The 26,059-nt window shown below is 53.5% G+C and overlaps 1 protein-coding gene across 2 annotated transcripts; it reads left to right on the top strand.

The window, feature by feature from the left end:
* Positions 1-1,336: 1,336 nt before the first annotated feature.
* Positions 1,337-24,729, top strand: LOC131730378 (glutamate receptor ionotropic, kainate 5-like). Of its 2 annotated transcripts, none has more exons than XM_059020468.1 (19): positions 1,337-1,525; positions 2,806-2,970; positions 3,416-3,513; positions 3,718-3,883; positions 5,737-5,915; positions 6,495-6,548; positions 6,707-6,868; positions 7,895-8,047; positions 8,336-8,440; positions 8,617-8,724; positions 9,175-9,378; positions 9,653-9,766; positions 10,605-10,714; positions 11,338-11,511; positions 12,134-12,299; positions 12,421-12,646; positions 19,166-19,294; positions 19,896-20,065; positions 22,086-24,729. In XM_059020468.1, the coding sequence occupies exons 1-19, from the start codon at positions 1,414-1,416 to the stop codon at positions 22,650-22,652; spliced, it is 3,162 nt and encodes a 1,053-aa protein (XP_058876451.1). In that variant the 5' UTR covers positions 1,337-1,413; the 3' UTR covers positions 22,653-24,729. The 2 variants fall into 2 exon arrangements, with proteins under 2 accessions (XP_058876451.1, XP_058876452.1); XM_059020469.1 differs by having other exon boundaries at positions 19,896-20,017.
* The last annotated feature ends 1,330 nt before the right edge of the window (positions 24,730-26,059 follow it).

The following is a 26,059-nucleotide window of genomic DNA, read 5'->3' on the forward strand; positions in this document are numbered from 1 at the left end:
GGCCTGGGTTCCAATCTGGAGGGCTAGGGGGCACTAGCAGGTTCATCTCTCTCTCAGTTGGAGACAGTGTCTCTCCCTCTCTCTCCCCCCTCCTCTCTCTCTCAATTGGAGACAGTGTCTCTCCCTCTCTCTCCCCCCCTCCTCTCTCTCTCAGTTGGAGACAGTGTCTCTCCCTCTCTCTCCCCCCTCCTTTCTCTCTCAGTTGGAGACAGTCTCTCTCTCTCCTCCATCCCCCCTCCCCTCTCTCTCCCCTCCTCTCTCTCTCAGGCTGACTGATAGCCGCTCAGTTCCGGCTCTACTCGGATATTCATTGAATCTCAAGTGCTTCGCTTAGCTTAGCCCCCCCTCCCTCTCTCCTCCTCCTCTCCCCTCCCTCTCTCCTCTCCTCTCCCTCTCTTTATCTCTTGCTCTCATGTGACCAGGTTGTAATTATTTTTGTAATGCCTCTTCCTAATGTTCACATTGACTCCCTCTCTCTCCTCCTCTCCCTCTCTCCCCTCCCTCTCTCTCCTCCTCTCCCTCTTTCCCCTCCCTCTCTCCTCCTCTCCCCTCCCTTTCTCCTCCTCTCCCTCTTCCCTCCCTCCTCTCTTCTCCTCTCCCCCTCCCTCTGTCTCCTCCTCTCTCCGTCTCTCCCTTCCCTCTCCCCTCCCTCCCTCTCCTCCTCCTCCTCTCCCCTCCCTCTCTCCTCCTCTCCCTCTCCTCTCCCCCTCCCTCTCTCTCCTCCTCCTCCTCCTCCACCCCTCTCCTCCTCTCCCTCTCCTCTCTCCGTCTCTCCCTTCCCTCTCCTCCTCTCCCCTCTCTCTCCTCTCTCCCCCTCCCTCTCTCTCCTCCTCCTCCTCCTCTCCCCCTCCCTCCCTCTCCTCCTCCTCCTCCTCTCCCCTCCCTCTCTCCTCCTCTCCCTCTCCTCTCCCCCTCCCTCTCTCTCCTCCTCCTCCACCCCTCTCCTCCTCTCCCTCTCCTCTCTCCGTCTCTCCCTTCCCTCTCCTCCTCTCCCCTCTCTCTCCTCTCTCCCCCTCCCTCTCTCTCCTCCTCCTCTCCCCCTCCCTCTCTCTCCTCCTCCTCCTCTCCCCCTCCCTCTCTCTCTCCTCCTCTCCCTCTCCTCTCCCCCTCCCTCTCTCTCCTCCTCCTCCTCCACCCCTCTCCTCCTCTCCCTCTCCTCTCTCTGTCTCTCCCTTCCCTCTCCTCCTCTCCCCTCCCTCTCTCTCTCCTCTCTCCCCCTCCCTCTCTCTCCTCCTCCTCCTCTCCCCCTCCCTCTCTCTCCTCCTCCTCTCTCTCCTGTATGCAGTCCTGTAGTTATGCTGTATGCACTGGTACAGTGCAGTGTTGTATTTTAACCCGCAATGTCTCCTCCCGTGCTGCAGGTGGCGTCAGCGGGGCTGCAAACCGACCGTTCTCCATGAGGAGGAGAAGAAGATGCCGGCTCTGCCAGCACTGCTGCTGCTGTCGATTCACTTCCTCTTCCTGTTTCTGACCATGGTCCCGCCCCCTTACAGCCAAGGAGCCGTGCTGTCTTCACTGCGAATGGGTGAGGAGCCCGATCAGCAATACTGATCAATAACACTGCACTGATCAGCAATACTGATCAATAACACTGCACTGATCAATAACACTGCACTGATCAGCAATACTGATCAATAACACTGCACTGATCAATAACACTGCACTGATCAGCAATACTGATCAATAACACTGCACTGATCAGCAATACTGATCAATAACACTGCACTGATCAATAACACTGCACTGACTGGTAATGTTCACCTCATTGCGTATACACCACATGGACCAATAATATCACAGTATGATTATTCCACTTTATTCTTTCTTTCTTTCTTTCTTTCTTTCTTTCTTTCTTTCTTTCTCTCTCTCTCTTTCTATAATGTCATGTTCTACTCCTGGCAGCGTGTTGTTATTAATTCACCAGCACGGTAATGAAAGCATTCAGCGCCGCTCCCAGCAGAGATATTTAAGCTAATATAGGCTGAAAACAGAGGCTTGTTTAAACGGCAGCGACGTTTCTATTAAAATACAAAGACATTGAATCATAATCTGGGTGACGGAAGGACCAACGCCATTACAGATATGTAGTATCGGGCCCGACAGCGGGTGCGTTTTAATGAGGTCCTAATACTGATTAATGCAGACGTGACCTTTCTGCATTTCCCTGCTGTGGAAATATGGAGAGAAGCGGATTTGCATAACGCACGCTCGCTCGCTTCCTGGGGGGGGGGATATTTAATCTTTGTACCGTGTTTGCAATCATTAAATTAATTGCAATCACTGAAATATGTGTTTTTAAATTGACGTGTCTGCCTTGAGGACGGTGCTTTGACTCTAGCCCTGATTGACTCAATGTATCTCAGTGTATTAACTCTCTCCTCTCTCTCCTCTCCTATCCTCTCCTCTCCTCTCCTCTCCTCTCCTCTCCTCCTCTCTCTCAGCCGCTATCCTTGATGATCAGACAGTGTGTGGTCGAGGGGAGAGGCTGGCTCTAGTGTGTATCTCAGTGTATTAACTCTCTCCTCTCTCTCCTCTCCTCTCCTCCTCTCTCTCAGCCGCTATCCTTGATGATCAGACAGTGTGTGGTCGAGGGGAGAGGCTGGCTCTAGTGTGTGTCTCAGTGTATTAACTCTCTCCTCTCCTCTCTCTCCTCTCCTCTCCTCCTCTCTCTCAGCCGCTATCCTTGATGATCAGACAGTGTGTGGTCGAGGGGAGAGGCTGGCTCTAGTGTGTGTCTCAGTGTATTAACTCTCTCTCCTCTCCTCTCTCTCCTCTCCTCTCCTCCTCTCTCCTCCTCTCTCTCAGCCGCTATCCTTGATGATCAGACAGTGTGTGGTCGAGGGGAGAGGCTGGCTCTAGCTCTGGCTCGTGAGAATATTAACAGCATCACCGAGGTCCCAGCGAAGGCAAGGGTGGAGGTGGAGATATTCGAGCTGCAGAGAGACTCCCAGTACGAGACCACTGACACCAGTGAGTACCAGTATAGCACCAGTACAGACCAGCACCAGCATGGTAAAGCATAGGGAAGCATTGTAAAGCACAGAGAGGTCTGGTAAAGCATAGGGAAGCATTGTAAAGCACAGAGAGGTCTGGTAAAGCATAGGGAAGCATTGTAAAGCACAGAGAGGTCTGGTAAAGCATAGGGAAGCATTGTAAAGCACAGAGAGGTCTGGTAAAGCATAGGGAAGCATTGTAAAGCACAGAGAGGTCTGGTAAAGCATATTAAAAAACAAAGCACAATTACTAATCCTGATAAAATTTTCTCATATAAAAAGCACAGCAAAGTGTAATAAAGGACAGTGAAAGCATGATAAAGCATAGGGGAGCACTGTGAAGCACAGAGAGGGTTATAATAATATAATGATTCATATGTATGTTTTGTGTGTCTCAATCTCTCTCTCGCTCTCTCTCTCAGTGTGTCAGATCTTGCCGAAGGGTGTGGTCTCTGTGTTAGGCCCCGCCTCCAGCCCCGCCTCTGGTTCTACTGTCAGTCACATCTGCGGGGAGAAAGAGGTGAGTGCATGCGTTGCCATGGAGACACTGCACAGTGCTGCACTGCGGCCACGTCTGTCTGTCTGTCTGTCTGGTACTGACACGACATCATGGGTCTGCAAGTGGTTACCAGCAGTGTGTATGGGTACAGGCAATTGAAATCATGTCATAATACCAAAGTATGTGTCTCCTCCTCCCCCCTCCTCCCCCCATCCCCTCTCTCAGGTCCCCCATGTGAAGATCGGTCCCGAGGAGACGCCCCGCCTGCCCTACCTGCGCTTTGCCTCGGTCAGCCTGTACCCCAGCAACGAGGACCTGAGCCTGGCCCTGAGAGCCATCCTGAGCTTCTTCAGCTTCCCCTCCACCAGCCTGATCTGCGCCAAGGCAGAGTGTGAGAGTGCAGCTGCACACACTGAGACACACCCACACCCACACCCACACACCCCACACACACCCACACCCACACCCACACCCACACTGAGACACACCCACACCCACACCCACACTGAGACACACCCACACACCCCACGCACACCCACACCCACACCCACACACCCCACACACACCCACACCCACACCCACACCCACACTGAGACACACCCACACACACCCACACTGAGACACACCCACACACCCCACCCACACCCACACCCACACCCACACTGAGACACACCCACACCCACACCCACACTGAGACACACCCACACACCCCACGCACACCCACACCCACACCCACACACCCCACACACACCCACACCCACACCCACACCCACACTGAGACACACCCACACCCACACTGAGACACACCCACACACCCCACGCACACCCACACCCACACCCACACCCACACACCCCACACACACCCACACCCACACCCACACCCACACTGAGACACACCCACACCCACACCCACACTGAGACACACCCACACCCACACCCACACTGAGACACACCCACACACCCCACGCACACCCACACCCACACCCACACACCCCACACACACCCACACCCACACCCACACCCACACTGAGACACACCCACACCCACACCCACACTGAGACACACCCACACACCCCACGCACACCCACACCCACACCCACACACCCCACACACACCCACACCCACACCCACACCCACACTGAGACACACCCACACCCACACTGAGACACACCCACACACCCCACGCACACCCACACTGAGACACACCCACACACCCCACGCACACCCACACCCACACCCACACCCACACTGAGACACACCCACACCCACACCCACACCCACACCCACACTGAGACACACCCACACACACCCACACCCACACTGAGACACACCCACACACCCCACGCACACCCACACCCACACCCACACACCCCACACACACCCACACCCACACCCACACCCACACTGAGACACACCCACACCCACACCCACACCCACACCCACACCCACACACCCCACGCACACCCACACCCACACCCACACCCACACTGATACACACCCACACACCCCACGCACACACACACCCACACCCACACCCACACTGATACACACCCACACTGATACACACCCCCACACACACTGATACACACCCACACACCCCACGCACACACACACCCACACTGATACACACCCACACACCCCACGCACACCCACACCCACACCCACACCCACACCCACACTGATACACACCCACACTGATACACACCCCCACACCCACTGATACACACCCACACACCCACACACACAGACTGAGACACACCCACACACCCCACGCACACACACACCCACACCCACACCCACACTGATACACACCCCCACACACACTGATACACACCCACACACCCACACACACACACACACACTGAGACACCCACACCCACACTGATACACAGTCACACACCCACACACACTGAGACACACCCCACACGTACACCCACTCACACACCCAACACACATCCACACACGCACTGATACACCCACCCCCCCCACACACACACACAGACACACCCCCCCCCACACACACACAGACACACACACACACACACACACACAGACACACACACACACTGATACACCGACCCACACACCCACACACACACACAGACACTGACACACACCCACACACACACACCCACCCACACCCACCCACACAGCACAGCACACAGCAGCCTCACTGTGAGTATACAGCAGCCTCACTGTGAGTATACAGCAGCCTCACTGTGAGTATAACCCCCCTCGCTGCAGGTCTCCTGCGCTTGGAGGAGCTGGTGCGGCACTTCCTGATCTCGCGGGACACGCTGTCGATCCGCATGCTGGACGAGAGCCAGGACCCCACCCCCCTGCTGAAGGAGATCCGGGACGACAAGATCGGCACCATCATCATCGACGCCAACGCCTCCGTGTCATACCTCATACTGAGGAAGGTGAGAGCGGGGCAGCACAGGACAGGGGACAGCACAGTGCTTTACCATGCTTCCCTGTGCTTTACCACACCTCTCTGTGCTTTACCATGCTTCCCTATGCTTTACCAGACCTCTCTGTGCTTTACCATGCTTGCCTATGCTTTACCAGACCTCTCTGTGCTTTACCATGCTTGCCTATGCTTTACCAGACCTCTCTGTGCTTTACAATGCTTGCCTATGCTTTACCAGACCTCTCTGTGCTTTACAATGCTTCCCTATGCTTTACCAGACCTCTCTGTGCTTTACCATGCTTCCCTAAGCTTTACCAGACCTCTCTGTGCTTTACAATGCTTCCCTATGCTTTACCAGACCTCTCTGTGCTTTACAATGCTTCCCTATGCTTTACCACACCTCTCTGTGCTTTACAATGCTTCCCTATGCTTTACCACACCTCTCTGTGCTTTACAATGCTTCCCTATGCTTTACCACACCTCTGTGCTTTACAATGCTTCCCTATGCTTTACCACACCTCTCTGTGCTTTACAATGCTTCCCTATGCTTTACCAGACCTCTCTGTGCTTTACCTCTCTCTCTTCTCAGGCTGCAGAGTTGGGGATGACGTCAGCGTTCTACAAGTACATCCTCACGACTATGGTAAGCCTGCCTCGATTGTGTCTGAGGAGCCAGCATGGCTGGAGACTGCGATCACTTACAGTGGTCCAGTCCGGAAATCATTGTGCGCATCTGATTTGTGGAAATGACTCTCTCCCGTTCCCACCTCCCTCTCCCCTCTCTCCCCTCCTCACCCCCAGGATTTCCCTCTGCTCCGGTTGGATGATATAGTGGACGAGCAGTCTAACATCCTGGGCTTCTCCATGCTCAACACGACCCACCCGTTCTACGTGGAGTTCCTGAGGAGTCTCAACATGTCCTGGAGAGAGAACTGCGAGATGAGCCTGTACCCCGGGCCAGCGGTGAGTCTGTGTGTCTGTGTGTCTGTCTGTGAGTGTCTGTGTGTCTGCGTGTCTGTGTGTCTGTCTGCGTGTCTGTGTGTCTGTCTGCATGTCTGTGTGTCTGTCTGTCTCTGAGCCTGTCTGTCTGTCTGTGTGTCTGTCTGTCTGTCTGTCTGTGTGTCTGTCTGTCTGTGAGTCTGTTTGGCTAGCTGTCTGTCTGTCTCAGCTCTCCTCAGCTCTCATGTTTGATGCGGTGCACGTGGTAGTCAGTGCAGTCTCTCTCTCTCTCTCTCTCTCTCAGCTCTCCTCAGCTCTCATGTTTGATGCGGTGCACATGGTAGTCAGTGCGGTCTCTCTCTCTCTCTCTCTCTCTCAGCTCTCCTCAGCTCTCATGTTTGATGCGGTGCACGTGGTAGTCAGTGCGGTCTCTCTCTCTCTCTCTCTCTCAGCTCTCCTCAGCTCTCATGTTTGATGCGGTGCACGTGGTAGTCAGTGCGTTCTCTCTCTCTCTCTCTCTCAGCTCTCCTCAGCTCTCATGTTTGATGCGGTGCACGTGGTAGTCAGTGTGGTCTCTCTCTCTCTCTCTCTCTCTCTCTCTCAGCTCTCCTCAGCTCTCATGTTTGATGCGGTGCACATGGTAGTCAGTGCGGTCTCTCTCTCTCTCTCTCTCTCTCTCTCAGCTCTCCTCAGCTCTCATGTTTGATGCGGTGCACGTGGTAGTCAGTGCGGTCTCTCTCTCTCTCTCTCTCAGCTCTCCTCAGCTCTCATGTTTGATGCGGTGCACGTGGTAGTCAGTGCGGTCTCTCTCTCTCTCTCTCTCTCTCTCTCTCAGCTCTCCTCAGCTCTCATGTTTGATGCGGTGCACGTGGTAGTCAGTGCGGTCTCTCTCTCTCTCTCTCTCTCAGCTCTCCTCAGCTCTCATGTTTGATGCGGTGCACGTGGTAGTCAGTGTGGTCTCTCTCTCTCTCTCTCAGCTCTCCTCAGCTCTCATGTTTGATGCGGTGCATGTGGTAGTCAGTGCGTTCTCTCTCTCTCTCTCTCTCTCAGCTCTCCTCAGCTCTCATGTTTGATGCGGTGCACGTGGTAGTTAGTGCAGTGCGGGAGTTGAATCGCAGTCAGGAGATCGGGGTGAAGCCGCTGTCCTGCACCTCCCCTCAGATCTGGCAGCACGGGACCAGCCTCATGAACTACCTGAGGATGGTGAGAAACACTCCCTCCATCCTTCCTTCTGTCCATCCCCTCCATCCATCCATCCCCCCTCTCTCTCCTTCTATCCCTCCCTCCCTCTATCCATCCCTCCTTCCAGCCCTTCCTCCATCCATCCCACCCTCCATTCATTTCTAACTCTACCTAGACATCCCTCTATCCCTCTCTCTCCCTTTCTCCCTCTCCCTGTTCCCTGTCCCCTCTCTCCCTCCTCTCAGTCCCTTCTTCTCCCTCTTCCCTCTCATCTCTCCTCTCCCCTCTCCCCTCTCCCCTCTCTCTCAGGTGGAGTATGATGGGCTCACTGGTCGCGTGGAGTTCAACAGTAAAGGCCAGAGAACCAACTACACCCTCCGAATCCTGGAGAAGCACCGCGGGGGTCACAAAGAGGTCAGAACGGGGTCACACAGGGGTCACAAATGGACAAGGGCTGTCCTCTGTTATATCAGTTAATATCTACAGCTGACCCTGTCTCTTATATCAGTTACACTTATTTTAATTAACATTCTCCCCCTTTCCCTCTCCACCTCCCTCTCTCCCTCCCTCTCCCTCTCTCCGTCTCTCAGATTGGTATCTGGTATTCTAACAACACGCTAGCGATGAACGCCACGACGCTGGATATCAACGTGTCAGAAACCCTGACCAACAAAACGCTGATCATCACCACCATATTGGTAAGGTCACAACTAGCACTGGTCTCACCACATCCATATTGGTAAGGTCACACCTAACACTGTTCTCATCACATCTGTGTTGGTGAGGTCAAAACCACCACTGTCCTTATCACCACCCTATCGGTAAGGTCACAACTAATGCAGTTCTCAGCACCACCATGTTGGTGAGGTCAAAAAACACCACTATCACCACCATATTGGTAAAGTCACAACTAGCACTGGTCTCACCACATCCATATTGGTAAGGTCACACCTAACACTGTTTTCATCACATTTGTTTTGGTGAGGTCAAAACCACCACTGGCCTTATCGCTGCCATATTGGTAAGGTCAAAACCAGCACTTTCTTCATCACATCCATATTGGTAAAACAAACACAGACGCCAGGCAGACAGAGAGATGCAGACCGGTCTCTGACGGTGACCTGTATCTCTCCCTCCGTCCCCCGCAGGAGAACCCGTACGTGATGCGCAAGTCGAACTACCAGGAGCTGCAGGGGAACGGTCGGTACGAGGGGTTCTGCGTGGACATGCTGAAGGAGCTCGCCGACATCCTCAAGTTCAAGTTTCGCATCAAGCTGGTGGACGACGGGCTGTACGGGGCGCCAGAACCCAACGGGTCCTGGACCGGCATGGTGGGGGAGCTGATCAACCGGGTAACAGAACCAGCGGGGGAGGGGGATAACGCACTACGATTCAGCAGGGGAATCAGACTGGGACTAACACACTATCCCTCTCCCTCTCCCTCCCTCCCTTTCTCTTTCTCCCTCTCCCTCTCCCTCTCCCTCTCTCTCTCTCCCTCGCTCCCTCTCACTCTCTCTCTCTCTCTCTCTCCCTCTCTCTCCCTCTCCCTCTCCCTCTCCCTCTCCCCCTACCTCTCCCTCTCCCTCTCCCCCTCCCTCTCCCTCTCCCTCTCTCTCTCTCTCTCAGAAAGCTGACCTGGCGGTGGCTGGTTTCACCATCACAGCGGAGCGAGAGAAAGTGATCGACTTCTCCAAACCCTTCATGACCCTGGGGATCAGCATCCTGTACAGAATGCACATGGTGAGAGGAAGGGAGAGGAGATGAGAGAGGGGAGGGAGGAGGGAGAGGAGAGTGGAGGGGAGAGGAGAGTGAGGGGGGAGGGGGGGGTAAGAAAGTGATCGACTTCTCCAAACCCTTCATGACCCTGGGGATCAGCATCCTGTACAGAATGCACATGGTGAGAGGAAGGGAGAGGAGATGAGAGAGGGGAGGGAGGAGGGAGAGGAGAGTGGAGGGGAGAGGAGAGTGAGGGGGGAGGGGGGGGGTAAGAAAGTGATCGACTTCTCCAAACCCTTCATGACCCTGGGGATCAGCATCCTGTACAGAATGCACATGGTGAGAGGAAGGGAGAGGAGATGAGAGAGGGGAGGGAGGAGGGAGAGGAGGAGAGGAGAGGAGATGGAGGGGAGAGAGGGAGGGAGAGGCGAGAGAGGGGAGAGGAGGAAGAGGGGAGAGATTGGTGTTAGTATCCTATATTAGCATAAGAGAAGAGGTGAGAGGGAGAGAAGGAGGGAGTGAAGAGAGGTGAGAGAAAGAGAGAGGTGTTGGTATGCTGTGTTAGGAGATGAGTGCTGTGTGGTGGAGCTGTCACTTGATGTTTGATGCGCTGGGGACCTCTAGTGGATCTCAAAGACATTGCAGCAGCTGCCTGTCACCCGTCGCAGTGTTCCTGGTCGAGGAACACCGAGGAGCTCAACCCTCTCTCTCTCTCTCTCTCTCCCCCTCTCTCTCTCTCTCTCTCAATAAGCTGTTTTCACCACAGGAGAGCTATGAGTGTATCATTTACACTATATAACACCTCCTGTCTCCTCTCTCTTCCCCTCTCTTCCCCTCTCCTCCCTCCTCTCCCCTCTCTCAGGGTCGGAAGCCGGGGTACTTCTCGTTCCTCGATCCTTTCTCTCCAGCGGTCTGGCTCTTCATGCTGCTGGCATACCTGGCTGTGAGCTGCGTGCTGTTCCTGGCAGCCAGGTAACCAACTTACCTGAGACACACTCACCTGAGACACACACTCACCTGAGACACACACTCACCTGAGATACACACACTCACCTGAGACACACACTCACCTGAGATACACACTCACCTGAAAGACACACACTCACCTGAAAGACACACACTCACCTGAGACACACTCACCTGAGACACACACTCACCTGAGACACACACTCACCTGAGATCACACACTCACCTGAGATACACACACTCACCTGAGATACACACACTCACCTGAGATAACACACTCACCTGAGACACACACTCACCTGAGATACACACTCACCTGAGACACACACTCACCTGAGATACACACACTCACCTGAGATACACACTCACCTGAAAGACACACACTCACCTGAAAGACACACACTCACCTGAGACACGCTCACCTGAGACACACACTCACCTGAGACGCACACTCACCTGTGATACACACTCACCTGAGACACACACTCACCTGAGACATTACTTATCTATCTAGCTCACCTGACTGACTAAATTAACTCACCTAAGATCTTACCTGTCTAGCTCACCTGTGTAACTTAACTAAGGTCTTCCCTGTCTCTCGCTCACCCGATTCCTCCTCTCTCCCCCAGACTCAGCCCCTACGAGTGGTACAACCCTCACCCCTGTCTGCAAGACCGACGGGACATTTTGGAAAACCAGTACACACTGGGAAACAGCCTGTGGTTCCCAGTGGGGGGATTCATGCAGCAGGGTTCCGAGATCATGCCGAGGGCCCTGTCAACACGCTGCGTCAGCGGGGTCTGGTCAGTGAGAGACTGAGGGAGAGGGAGAAGGAGAGGGAGGCAGGGGTTAAGAGAGAGGGAGAGGGGGAGGGAGGGAAAGGGGTAGAGAGAGAGGGGTAGAGGGAGAGAGGGAGAAGGAGGGAGGCAGAGGGAGAGGGAGGCAGGAGTAGAGAGAGAGGGAGGGAAAGGGGTAGAGGGAGGGAAGGAGGGAAAGGGGGGGAGGGAGAGAGGCAGAGGGAGAGGTAGAGGGAGATGGAGGGAGGGAGGGAAAGGGAGAGAGAGGGAGGGAGGAAGAGGGAGGCAGGGGTAGAGGGAGAGAGAGAGAGAAGGAGAGGGAGAGGGAAAGGGGTAGAGAGAGAGAGAGAGGGAGGCAGGGGTAGGGGTAGAGGGAGAGGGAGAGGGAGAGGGAGAGGGAGGCAGGAGTAGAGAGAGAGGGAGAGGGAAAGGGAGAGAGGGAGTCAGAGTGAGAGGGAGAGGGAGGGAGAGGGAGGCAGGGTTAGGGAGAGGGAGAGGGAGAGGGAGAGGGAGAGGGGAGAGGGAAAGGGAGAGAGGGAGGCAGAGTGAGAGGGAGAGGGAGAGGGAGAGGGAGAGGGAGAGGGAGAGGGGAGAGGGAGGCAGCAGTAATGCTCCTGGTGTTTTGTAGGTGGGCCTTCACTCTGATCATCATCTCCTCGTACACGGCTAACCTCGCTGCCTTCCTCACCGTGCAGCGCATGGAGGTTCCCATCGAGTCGGCTGACGACCTGGCGGACCAAACCAACATCGAGTACGGGACCATCCACGGGGGGAGCACCATGACCTTCTTCCAGGCACGTACCATCTCCCCCTCCCCCTCACTCTCTCTCTCCCTCACTCCCTCTCTCCCTCCCTCCCCCGTGCCCTCTCTCTCTCTCACTCTCTCTCTCTCACTCTCTCCCTCTCCCCTGTCAGAACTCGCGGTACCAGACGTACCAGCGCATGTGGAACTACATGCAATCGAAGCAGCCCAGCGTGTTTGTGAAGAGCACTGAGGAGGGCATCGCCCGCGTGGTCAACTCCAAGTACGCCTTCCTGCTGGAGAGCACCATGAACGAGTACCACCGCTGGCTCAACTGCAACCTCACCCAGATCGGGGGGCTGCTGGACACCAAGGGCTACGGCATCGGCATGCCCCTGGGTAACAGGACTGCGGAGCGACTCGCACAGCGATACACACACTGCCATACACACAGAGAACAACACACTGCCATACACACAGAGAACAACACACTGCCATACACACGGCGACTCACACAGCGACACACACAGAGAATCACACAGCGACTCACACTGCAACACACACAGAGAATCACACAGCGACACACACTGCGACACACACAGAGAATCACACAGCGACACACACTGCGACACACACTGCGACACACACAGAGAATCACACAGCGACACACACTGCGACACACACTGCGACACACACAGAGAATCACACAGCGACTCACACTGCGACACACACAGAGAATCACACAGCGACACACACTGCGACACACACAGAGAATCACACAGCGACTCACACTGCGACACACACAGAGAATCACACAGCGACTCACACTGCGACACACACAGAGAATCACACAGCGACACACACAGCCATACACACAGCGACACACACAGAGAATCACACAGCGACACACACAGAGAATCACACAGCGACTCACACTGCGACACACACAGAGAATCACACAGCGACACACACAGAGAATCACACAGCGACACACACAGAGAATCACACAGCGACACACACAGAGAATCACACAGCGACTCACACTGCGACACACACAGAGAATCACACAGCGACTCGCACTGCGACACACACAGAGAATCACACAGCGACACACACAGCCATACACACAGAGAATCACACAGCGACTCACACAGAGAATCACACAGCGACTCACACTGCGACACACACAGAGAATCACACAGCGACACACACTGCGACACACACTGCGACACACACAGAGAATCACACAGCGACACACACTGCGACACACACTGCGACACACACAGAGAATCACACAGCGACTCACACTGCGACACACACAGAGAATCACACAGCGACTCACACTGCGACACACACAGAGAATCACACAGCGACACACACAGAGAATCACACAGCGACACACACAGAGAATCACACAGCGACACACACAGAGAATCACACAGCGACTCACACTGCGACACACACAGAGAATCACACAGCGACTCACACAGAGAATCACACAGCGACACACACAGAGAATCACACAGCGACTCGCACTGCGACACACACAGAGAATCACACAGCGACACACACAGCCATACACACAGAGAATCACACAGCGACTCACACAGAGAATCACACAGAGAATCACACAGCGACACACACAGAGAATCACACAGCGACACACACAGAGAATCACACAGCGACTCACACAGCGACACACACAGACAATCACACAGCGACTCACACAGAGAATCACACAGAGAATCACACAGAGAATCACACAGCGACTCACACTGCGACACACACAGAGAATCACACAGCGACTCACACAGAGAATCACACTGCGACACACACAGAGAATCACACAGCCATACACACAGAGAATCACACAGCGACACACACAGAGAATCACACAGCGACTCACACTGCGACACACACAGAGAATCACACAGCGACTCACACAGAGAATCACACTGCGACACACACAGAGAATCACACAGCGACACACACAGCGACACACACAGAGAATCACACTGCGACACACACAGAGAATCACACAGCGACTCACACAGAGAATCACACAGCGACTCGCACTGCGACACACACAGAGAATCACACAGCGACTCGCTCTGCGACACACACAGAGAATCACACAGCCATACACACAGAGAATCACACTGCGACACACACAGAGAATCACACAGCGACTCACACAGAGAATCACACAGCGACTCGCACTGCGACACACACAGAGAATCACACAGCGACTCGCACTGCGACACACACAGAGAATCACACAGCGACTCACACTGCGACACACACAGAGAATCACACAGCGACACACACAGAGAATCACACAGCGACTCACACTGCGACACACACAGAGAATCACACTGCGACACACAGAGAATCACACAGCGACACACACAGAGAATCACACAGCGACTCGCACTGCGACACACACAGAGAATCACACAGCGACTCACACTGCGACACACACAGAGAATCACACAGCGACACACACAGAGAATCACACAGCGACACACACAGAGAATCACACAGCGACTCACACTGCGACACACACAGAGAATCACACTGCGACACACACAGAGAATCACACAGCGACTCGCACTGCGACACACACAGAGAATCACACAGCGACTCGCACTGCGACACACACAGAGAATCACACAGCGACACACACAGCCATACACACAGAGAATCACACAGCCATACACACAGAGAATCACACAGCGACTCACACTGCGACACACACAGAGAATCACACAGCGACACACACAGAGAATCACACAGCGACTCACACTGCGACACACACAGAGAATCACACAGCGACACACACAGAGAATCACACAGCGACTCACACTGCGACACACACAGAGAATCACACAGCGACACACACAGAGAATCACACAGCGACTCGCACTGCGACACACACAGAGAATCACACAGCGACACACACAGAGAATCACACAGCCATACACACAGAGAATCACACAGCGATACACACAGCGACTCACACAGCGACACACACAGAGAATCACACAGCGACTCACACTGCGACACACACAGAGAATCACACAGCGACACACACAGAGAATCACACAGCGACTCGCACTGCGACACACACAGAGAATCACACAGCGACTCACACTGCGACACACACAGAGAATCACACAGCGACACACACAGAGAATCACACAGCGACTCGCACTGCGATACACACAGCGACTCACACAGCGACACACACAGAGAATCACACAGCCATACACACAGCGATACACACTGCCATACACACAGCGACTCACACAGCGACACACACAGAGAATCACACAGCGACTCACACTGCGACACACACAGAGAATCACACAGCGACACACACAGAGAATCACACAGCGACTCACACTGCGACACACACAGAGAATCACACAGCGACACACACAGAGAATCACACAGCGACACACACAGAGAATCACACAGCCATACACACAGAGAATCACACAGCGACACACACAGAGAATCACACAGCGACTCACACTGCGACACACACAGAGAATCACACAGCGACACACACAGAGAATCACACAGCGACACACACAGAGAATCACACAGCCATACACACAGAGAATCACACAGCGACACACACAGAGAATCACACAGCGACTCACACTGCCATACACACAGAGAATCACACAGCGACACACACAGAGAATCACACAGCGATACACACAGAGAATCACACAGCGACACACACAGAGAATCACACAGCGACACACACAGAGAATCACACAGCGATACACACAGAGAATCACACAGCGACACACACAGAGAATCACACAGCGACTCACACTGCGACACACACAGAGAATCACACAGCGACTCACACAGCGACACACACAGAGAATCACACAGCGACACACACAGAGAATCACACTGCGACACACACAGAGAATCACACAGCGACACACACAGAGAATCACACAGCGATACACACAGAGAATCACACAGCGACACACACAGAGAATCACACAGCGACTCACACTGCGACACACACAGAGAATCACACAGCGACTCACACTGCGACACACACAGAGAATCACACAGCGACTCACACAGCGACACACACAGAGAATCACACAGCGACTCACACTGCGACACACACAGAGAATCACACAGCGACTCACACAGCGACACACACAGAGAATCACACAGCGACACACACTGCGACACACACTGCGACACACACAGAGAATCACACAGCGACTCACACAGAGAATCACACAGCGACTCGCTCTGCGACACACACAGAGAATCACACAGCGTCTCACACAGCGACACACACAGAGAATCACACAGCCATACACACAGCGATACACTCAGCGACTCACACTGCGACACACACAGCGACACACACAGAGAATCACACAGCGACTCGCTCTGCGACACACACAGAGAATCACACAGCGACACACACAGAGAATCACACAGCGACTCGCACTGCGACACACACAGAGAATCACACAGCGTCTCACACAGCGACACACACAGAGAATCACACAGCCATACACACAGCGATACACTCAGCGACTCACACTGCGACACACACTGCGACACACACAGAGAATCACACAGCGACTCACACTGCGACACACACAGAGAATCACACAGCGACACACACAGAGAATCACACAGCGACACACACAGAGAATCACACAGCGACACACACAGAGAATCACACAGCGACTCGCACTGCGACACACACAGAGAATCACACAGCGACTCACACAGCGACACACACAGAGAATCACACAGCGACTCACACAGCGACTCACACAGAGAATCACACAGCGACTCACACTGCGACACACACTGCGACACACACAGAGAATCACACAGCGACTCGCTCTGCGACACACAGAGAATCACACAGCGACACACACAGAGAATCACACAGCGACTCACACAGCGACTCACACAGAGAATCACCCAGCGACTCACACAGAGAATCACACAGCGACACACACAGAGAATCACACAGCGACTCGCACTGCGACACACACAGAGAATCACACAGCGACTCACACAGCGACACACACAGAGAATCACACAGCGACTCACACTGCGACACACACAGAGAATCACACAGCGACACACACAGAGAATCACACAGCGACTCGCTCTGCGACACACACAGAGAATCACACAGCGACTCACACTGCGACACACACAGAGAATCACACAGCGACACACACAGAGAATCACACTGCGACACACACAGAGAATCACACAGCGACACACACTGCGACACACACAGAGAATCACACAGCGACACACACAGAGAATCACACAGCGACTCACACAGCGACACACACAGAGAATCACACAGCGACTCGCACTGCGACACACACAGAGAATCACACAGCGACACACACAGAGAATCACACAGCGACTCACACAGCGACACACACAGAGAATCACACAGCGACACACACTGCGACACACACAGAGAATCACACAGCGACTCACACTGCGACACACACAGAGAATCACACAGCGACACACACTGCGACACACACAGAGAATCACACAGCGACACACACAGAGAATCACACAGCCATACACACAGCGATACACTCAGCGACTCACACAGCGACACACACAGAGAATCACACAGCCATACACACAGCGATACACTCAGCGACTCACACTGCGACACACACTGCGACACACACAGAGAATCACACAGCGACTCACACTGCCATACACACAGCGACTCACACTGCCATACACACAGCGACTCACACAGCGACACACACAGAGAATCACACAGCGACTCGCACTGCGACACACACAGAGAATCACACAGCGACACACACAGAGAATCACACAGCGACTCACACAGCGACACACACAGAGAATCACACAGCGACTCGCACTGCGACACACACAGAGAATCACACAGCGACTCACACAGCCATACACACAGAGAATCACACAGCGACACACACAGAGAATCACACAGCGACTCACACAGAGAATCACACAGCGACTCGCACTGCGACACACACAGCGACTCACACAGCGATACACTCAGCGTGTCCGCTATGTGCTGACCTGTGCTGGGTGTGTGTGCTGACCTGTGCTGGGTGTGTGTGCTGACCTGTGCTGGGTGTGTGTTCTGACCTGTGCTGGGTGTGTGTGTGTGCTGACCTGTGCTGGGTGTGTGTTCTGACCTGTGCTGGGTGTGTGTGTGCTGACCTGTGCTGGGTGTGTGTGTGTGCTGACCTGTGCTGGGTGTGTGTGTGCTGACCTGTGCTGGGTGTGTGTGTGTGCTGACCTGTGCTGGGTGTGCGTGCTGACCTGTGCTGGGTGTGTGTGTGTGCTGACCTGTGCTGGGTGTGTGTGCTGACCTGTGCTGGGTGTGTGTGTGTGCTGACCTGTGCTGGGTGTGTGTGTGTGCTGACCTGTGCTGGGTGTGTGTGTGTGCTGACCTGTGCTGGGTGTGTGTGCTGACCTGTGCTGGGTGTGTGTGTGTGCTGACCTGTGCTGGGTGTGTGTGCTGACCTGTGCTGGGTGTGTGTGCTGACCTGTGCTGGGTGTGTGTGTGTGCTGACCTGTGCTGGGTGTGTGTGTGTGCTGACCTGTGCTGGGTGTGTGTGTGTGCTGACCTGTGCTGGGTGTGTGTGTGTGCTGACCTGTGCTGGGTGTGTGTGTGTGCTGACCTGTGCTGGGTGTGTGTGTGCTGACCTGTCCTGGGTGGGTGTGTGTGCTGACCTGTGCTGGGTGTGTGTGTGCTGACCTGTGCTGGGTGGGTGTGTGTGCTGACCTGTGCTGGGTGTGTGTGCTGACCTGTGCTTGGCGTGTGTGCTGACCTGTGCTTGGCGTGTGTGCTGACCTGTGCTTGCCGTGTGTCCGCAGGCTCCCCGTTCCGTGACGATATCACCCTGGCGATCCTGCAGCTGCAGGAGAACAACCGTCTGGACATCCTGAAGAGGAAGTGGTGGGAGGGAGGCAAGTGTCCCAAAGAGGAGGACCACCGGGCAAAGGGTGAGAGCAGAGACCCCCAGACACCCAGACCCCCAGATCCAGAGACCCCCAGACCCCGAGACACCCAGACCCAGAGACCCCCAGACCCCCAAACAACCAGACCCCCAAACACCCAGACCCCCAGACCCCCAGACCCCCAAACACCCAGACCCCCAGACCCCCAGACCCCCAAACACCCAGACCCCCAGACCCCCAAACACCCAGACCTCCAGACCCAGAGACCCCCAGACCCCCAGACCCGAGACACCCAGACCCAGAGACCCCCAGACCCCCAAACAACCAGACCCCCAAACACCCAGACCCCCAGACCCAGAGACCCCCAGACCCCCAAACACCCAGACCCCCAGACCCCCAGACTGCAGCACTAACGAGGATAAGAATTATAATAGTGTGTGTGTGGGTGTGTGTGTGTGTTTAGTGTGAGTGTGTGTGTGTGTGGGTGTGTGAGTGTGTTAGTGTGAGTGTGTGTGTTTAGTGTGAGTGTGAGTGTGTGGTTTGTGTTGTCACTGTGTAGTCTATTGGGTTGATCTGCGTGGTATTGATCATAGCTGTATTACTGTTCTGAGTGATTGATTATTGAGTATCGGTCCCTGTGCGGCAGGGCTGGGGATGGAGAATATCGGAGGGATCTTCGTGGTTCTGATCTGCGGGCTGATCATCGCGGTCTTCGTCGCTGTCATGGAGTTCGTGTGGTCGACGCGGCGCACGGCAGAATCAGACGAGGTACGAGACAGCCAGCAAACCCACAAACACAAACCCAGAGCAAGCAGAGTAGGTGCAGCGAAACCTGTGTGTGTGTGTGTGTGTGTGCGCGTCACTGTGTGTGTGTGTGTGTGTGTGCGTCACTGTGTGTGTGTGTGTGTGTGTGCGCGTCACTGTGTGTGTGTGTGTGTCACTGTGTGTGTGTGCGTCACTGTGTGTGTGTGTGTGTGTGCGTCACTGTGTGTGTGTGTGTGTGTCACTGTGTGTGTGTGTGTGTGTCACTGTGCGTGTGTGCGTCACTGTGTGTGTCACTATGTGTGTGTGTGTGTGTCACTGTGTGTGTCACTGTGTGTGTGCGTCACTGTGTGTGTGTGTGTGCGTCACTGTGTGTGTGTGCGTCACTGTGTGTGTCACTATGTGTGTGTGTGTGTGTCACTGTGTGTGTCACTGTGTGTGTGCGTCACTGTGTGTGTGTGTGTGCGTCACTGTGTGTGTGTGTGTGTGTCACTGTGCGTGTGTGCGTCACTGTGTGTGTCACTATGTGTGTGTGTGTGTGTCACTGTGTGTGTCACTGTGTGTGTGCGTCACTGTGTGTGTGTGTGTGCGTCACTGTGTGTGTGTGCGTCACTGTGTGTGTCACTATGTGTGTGTGTGTGTGTCACTGTGTGTGTCACTGTGTGTGTGCGTCACTGTGTGTGTGTGTGTGCGTCACTGTGTGTGTGTGTGTGTGTCACTGTGCGTGTGTGCGTCACTGTGTGTGTCACTATGTGTGTGTGTGTGTGTCACTGTGTGTGTCACTGTGTGTGTGCGTCACTGTGTGTGTGTGTGTGCGTCACTGTGTGTGTGTGCGTCACTGTGTGTGTCACTATGTGTGTGTGTGTGTGTCACTGTGTGTGTCACTGTGTGTGTGCGTCACTGTGTGTGTGTGTGTGCGTCACTGTGTGTGTGTGTGTGTGTCACTGTGCGTGTGTGCGTCACTGTGTGTGTCACTATGTGTGTGTGTGTGTGTCACTGTGTGTGTCACTGTGTGTGTGCGTCACTGTGTGTGTGTGTGTGCGTCACTGTGTGTGTGTGTGTGTGTCACTGTGCGTGTGTGCGTCACTGTGTGTGTCACTATGTGTGTGTGTGTGTGTCACTGTGTGTGTCACTGTGTGTGTGCGTCACTGTGTGTGTGTGTGTGCGTCACTGTGTGTGTGTGTGTGTGTGTGTGCGTGTGTGTGTGTGCGTCACTGTGTGTGTGTGTGTGTGTGTGTGCGTCACTGTGTGTGTGCGCGTCACTGTGTGTGTGTGTGTGTGTGTGTGCGTGTGTGTGTGTGCGTCACTGTGTGTGTCACTATGTGTGTGTGTGTGTGTCACTGTGCGTGTGTGCGTCACTGTGTGTGTCACTATGTGTGTGTGTGTGTGTCACTGTGTGTGTCACTGTGTGTGTGCGTCACTGTGTGTGTGTGTGTGCGTCACTGTGTGTGTGTGTGTGTGTGTGTGCGTGTGTGTGTGTGTGCGTCACTGTGTGTGTGTGTGTGTGTGTGTGTGTGTGTGTGCGTCACTGTGTGTGTGCGCGTCACTGTGTGTGTGTGTGTGTGCGTGTGTGTGTGTGCGTCACTGTGTGTGTGTGTGTGTGTGCGTCACTGTGTGTGTGTGTGTGCGTCACTGTGTGTGTGTGTGCGTCACTGTGTGTGTGTGTCACTATGTGTGTGTGTGCGTCACTGTGTGTGTGTGTGTCACTATGTGTGTGTGTGTGCGTCACTGTGTGTGTGTGTCACTGAGTGTGTGTCACTGTGTGTGTGTGTGTGTGTGTGCGTGTGTGTGTGTCACTGAGTGTGCGTCACTGTGTGTGTGTGTGTCATTGAGTGTGCGTCACTGTGTGTGCGTGTGTGTGTGTGCGTGTGTGTGTGTCACTATGTGTGTGTGTGTGCGTGTGTGTGTGTCACTGCGTGTGCATCACTGTGTGTGTGTGTGTCATTGAGTGTGCGTCACTGTGTGCGTGTGTGTGTGTGTGTCAGATTTTGGTCTGCTGTGTAAAAACACCTTGACCCTTTATCCCTTCGTCTCCCCTCTTCTCCCCCTCCCCTCCCCTCCCCTCCCCTCTCAGATCTCGGTGTGTCAGGAGATGCTCAGTGAGTTCCAGAACGCGGTCTCCTGTAAGAAGACGTCTCGTTCCCGGAGGAGACGCCCCTTCCCCCGCCGCGGCCGGCTCTCCCTCTCCACCCCGAAGCCCCTCCGCCTGGTCCGGGAGATGCGACTGAGCAACGGCAAGCTCTACTCGGGGGCCGGGCCCCTGACCGGGGGGGGCCACACCTCCTGCTCCTCCTCCAACACCCTGGGGGCCGCGGCGGCGGGGGGCCCCTCGGAGCTGGGCCCGGGGCCCCAGAGACTCCTGGAAGACCCCCGGAGCGCCAACACCACCCCCCCGCCCCCCCCACCGCCTCACCCCCCTCCCCCGCAGCTACAAACCCCCAGGAGCTGCACCCACATCCGGATCTGCCCGGAGTGTCGGAGGATACAGAGCCTTCGAGCAGCGAGGGGGACCGGCTCCTGCACCCTGCCCCTCCCCCTGCCCCTCCCGCTGCCCCGCCTCTCCCTCCCGCCCCCTCGCCCCGCCTCCTCCACCTCCGGCAGCGAGGAGAGCGCCAGGCAGGCTGCCAGCGAGCAGGACTGAGAGAAGGAGGGAGAGAGCGCAGAGACTGGAGCAGGAACTCAAACACGTGCAAACCACGGAGGCAAGCCGGGCAGGCTAGATGCGGCACGCAGAGGGATTCCGGGCTTCAAGGCTTGAAGTGTGCCGGGGCCCCGCGGACTTCTGGGGCTTCGGAGGGGTTTCGTTCCAAGTTTTAAGAAGGGTGTAGGGTGGCAGCCCTAACGCGGGGTTTGGAAATATCTTAATATTATAATATTCCTGTCGTTCGTTGTATTTCTTTTTTTTCTGTTGCAAAGGGAGAGAGGGGAGGGGAGGGAGGGGGAGGGGGGGTGACACTAATTTCATAATTGTATGTTTTTTTTTTCAGCTATGGTGTTATAAATACCCAGACAATTCACAGTGTTCATGATATTGTGAAGGGATTTGATTGTTATCATTTTTATATATGATGATGATGATGATGATGATGACGATGATGATGAAGATGAGTGATTAATTGATTATTATTATTATTAGGATTATAGGGTCATTACCCTGATTTGTGTTGCCATTACATTTAGAGCTATGAGTTGAAAGGTGGTGAGGTCGCCTGTTTGAAACACTTAAAGAAATTGAATCAAGGCGCTGATGAAGGTTTCCATTCGGAATCTTTCTCAGCGTCTCGGATCCACTTTGTGTCACAGCCGTCGATAGTGACTGAACAGGAAGGCACTGAGAGACGGGGCCCCTAGCGGAAACGCTTCTCGCTGGGTTTATTAACTTCCTTTTAAGATTTCTGTTGAAGACACTGAGAGAGACTTCCAGCCGCCAACGCGTCCGTTTTCAGATGATCTTTTGTTTTATTTTTTGGTTTGTTTCTTTTTCATTTGATTTCAATTCATTGATTTTTATTATATATATTTTTTTCATGTCAAATTCTGTCCAGCAGGTGGTGGTGCAGACTTCAATTTATGACAACAAAAAAATGAATAAAAGGATTATTATTATTATTATTATTATTATTATTATTATTATTATTATTTTATATCTTTTTTAACTTGTTTTTTGTATCGGATGGTTTGTATTTTTTATATTATTTTAATTGTATTATCATTTTTAATATCATTTTTTTTTAATTTCATTCATTATTTTATTTATATATATATATAAACAATTGAAAACGGAAAACGGTTGTGTAGCAAAAGGTGAAAAAAAATCGAAAAGATAAAGGTAATGCAGGTTCACAAAAATGTGAAGAATTGATACAAAACAAAATCAATAACATCAGGACTCCCAAGTCCCCCCTCCAGCTTTAAAAAACAGCTTGCAGTGTTCTGGCTGTCATGTCCAATTGTGACCAGCAGGTGGTGCTCTAGACACCCGAAAGCGTGCGTGTAGCGCTAGCGGCGAGTCCTGCGCGTTTCAATCTCATTAGGCAGTGACTGGCTTCACAGTTTATCACGTTGCATTGTACTCTGAGTCTTCTGTGCTGGTTTAGAATGAAGAAAAAAGAAAAGAAAGGACTTCTGCTTCCAGAACTGTTTATTTTATTATTGTGATTAGCCCTCCATCCATTATCTGTGACCGCTTAATCCTATAGAGGGTCGCGGTGAGCCGGAGCCTGACCCGACAGACACAGGGGCGCAAGGCGGGACCACACCCTGGACGGGACGCCAGTCCATCGCAGGGCAGCTAAGGGGCAATTTAGAGAGGCCAGTCCACCTAGCCAGCATGGACTGTGGGAGGAAACCCACGCGAACACGGGGAGAACATGCAAACTCCACACAGACAGACCCCTGAGGTCTGAATCGCACCCAGGACCCTGGAGCTGTGAGGCAGCAGCGCTAACCACTGCGCCACCGTGCCTCCCTTCATTGGGATTATGATCATTAATATTATCATTACAGAACCGCGCACCATAGGCTTTTTCTAGATGACAGAATCGCTGTGAACGATAAACAGACCCTGAAAAACACAAACGCACTGTCTCTTATAAGACTGAGGTACTGGGAGACACAGCGACTGGGAATGACATACTGGGAGACACAGAGACTGGGAATGACATACTGGGAGACACAGCGACTGGGAATGACATACTGGGAGACACAGAGACTGGGAATGACATACTGGGAGACACAGCGACTGGGAATGACATACTGGGAGACAGCGACTGGGAATGACATACTGGGAGACACAGCGACTGGGAATGACATACTGGGAGACACAGCGACTGGGATTGACATACTGGGAGACACAGCGACTGGGAATGACATACTGGGAGACACAGAGACTGGGAATGACATACTGGGAGACACAGCGACTGGGAAAAACATACTGGGAGACAGCAACTGGGATTGAGCTAGTAGGAGACACCGACTGGGACTGTGATAGTGGGAGACACAGCGACTGGGATTGTGATTCTGGGAGACACAGCGACTGGGATTGTGATTCTGGGAGACACAGATACTGGGACTGTGGTAGTGGGAGACACAGTGACTGATAGAGTGAGCTACTAGGAGACACAGATACTGGGACTGTGGTAGTGGGAGACAGAGTGCCTGGGCTGGAGACTGCGAAACCGATTCAGCATTGATCCGATATTGATGTGATATCGATCATCGCTGTTATCAGTGACGACAGCAGTTATTATGATCATTATTATTAATACCGATAACTGATTTCTGATTATTTCTTTTCATTCACTGTATTCTGTAATGTTGGTTTTGGGGGGAGGAAGGGGGGGTTCTGTGTGGCAGGGGAAGGGCGGGAGGGGAGGGGAGGGGAGGGGGGAGAAGACTGGGTTAGTTTTATTTTTTGCAGATTTCTATAGCGCCGAAGAGACAAACTGAAATGATGTGAATATAAAATATGCGGGGAAATAAAAATAAAAACCCACTTTGAAAAGCTGCTGTGTGAGAACTCGTCATGTCAGCTCTGCAGAGAGGAACAAGCAGACACAAACACTGATTAGGAATTTAAAAAATACACAGAAGTAACATGCAGAATGCCTTCGTCCTGGATTGAGAATAAACACAGAGACACTGGGACACACAGAGACGCAGGGACACATTGACACACTCCGAGACACAGACACGCTGAGACACATTGAGATGCAGACACACACTGCTATGTGTGTGCCGATTGTATTGTTGTTGTTATTGTGGAATTTATGAATTGCAGGTATTTTACTGCAGGTTGTATTACTGCATGTGTCCACCAGATGTCACTGTGGTCCTGTTTCTCTGCAGTGCGTGTGCAGCCCTGCAGGTGCAGTACCGCGGGGGAGGCAGTAGATGGCGCTCGGAGCTCCTGATTGACACACACACTGCTGGCCTAATTCGGAGGCCATTTTGTGTCCAAAACCCTCTTCCGTCTCTTTTTCTCTTCTTTCTCTCTGTCTTACATTTTCTCTCGCTCTCTCGTCCGCTCACTCCCTGTTTTTCTCTCTC

Source organism: Acipenser ruthenus, unplaced genomic scaffold (assembly GCF_902713425.1).
Source record: "Acipenser ruthenus unplaced genomic scaffold, fAciRut3.2 maternal haplotype, whole genome shotgun sequence".
Lineage (NCBI taxonomy): Eukaryota > Metazoa > Chordata > Actinopteri > Acipenseriformes > Acipenseridae > Acipenser > Acipenser ruthenus.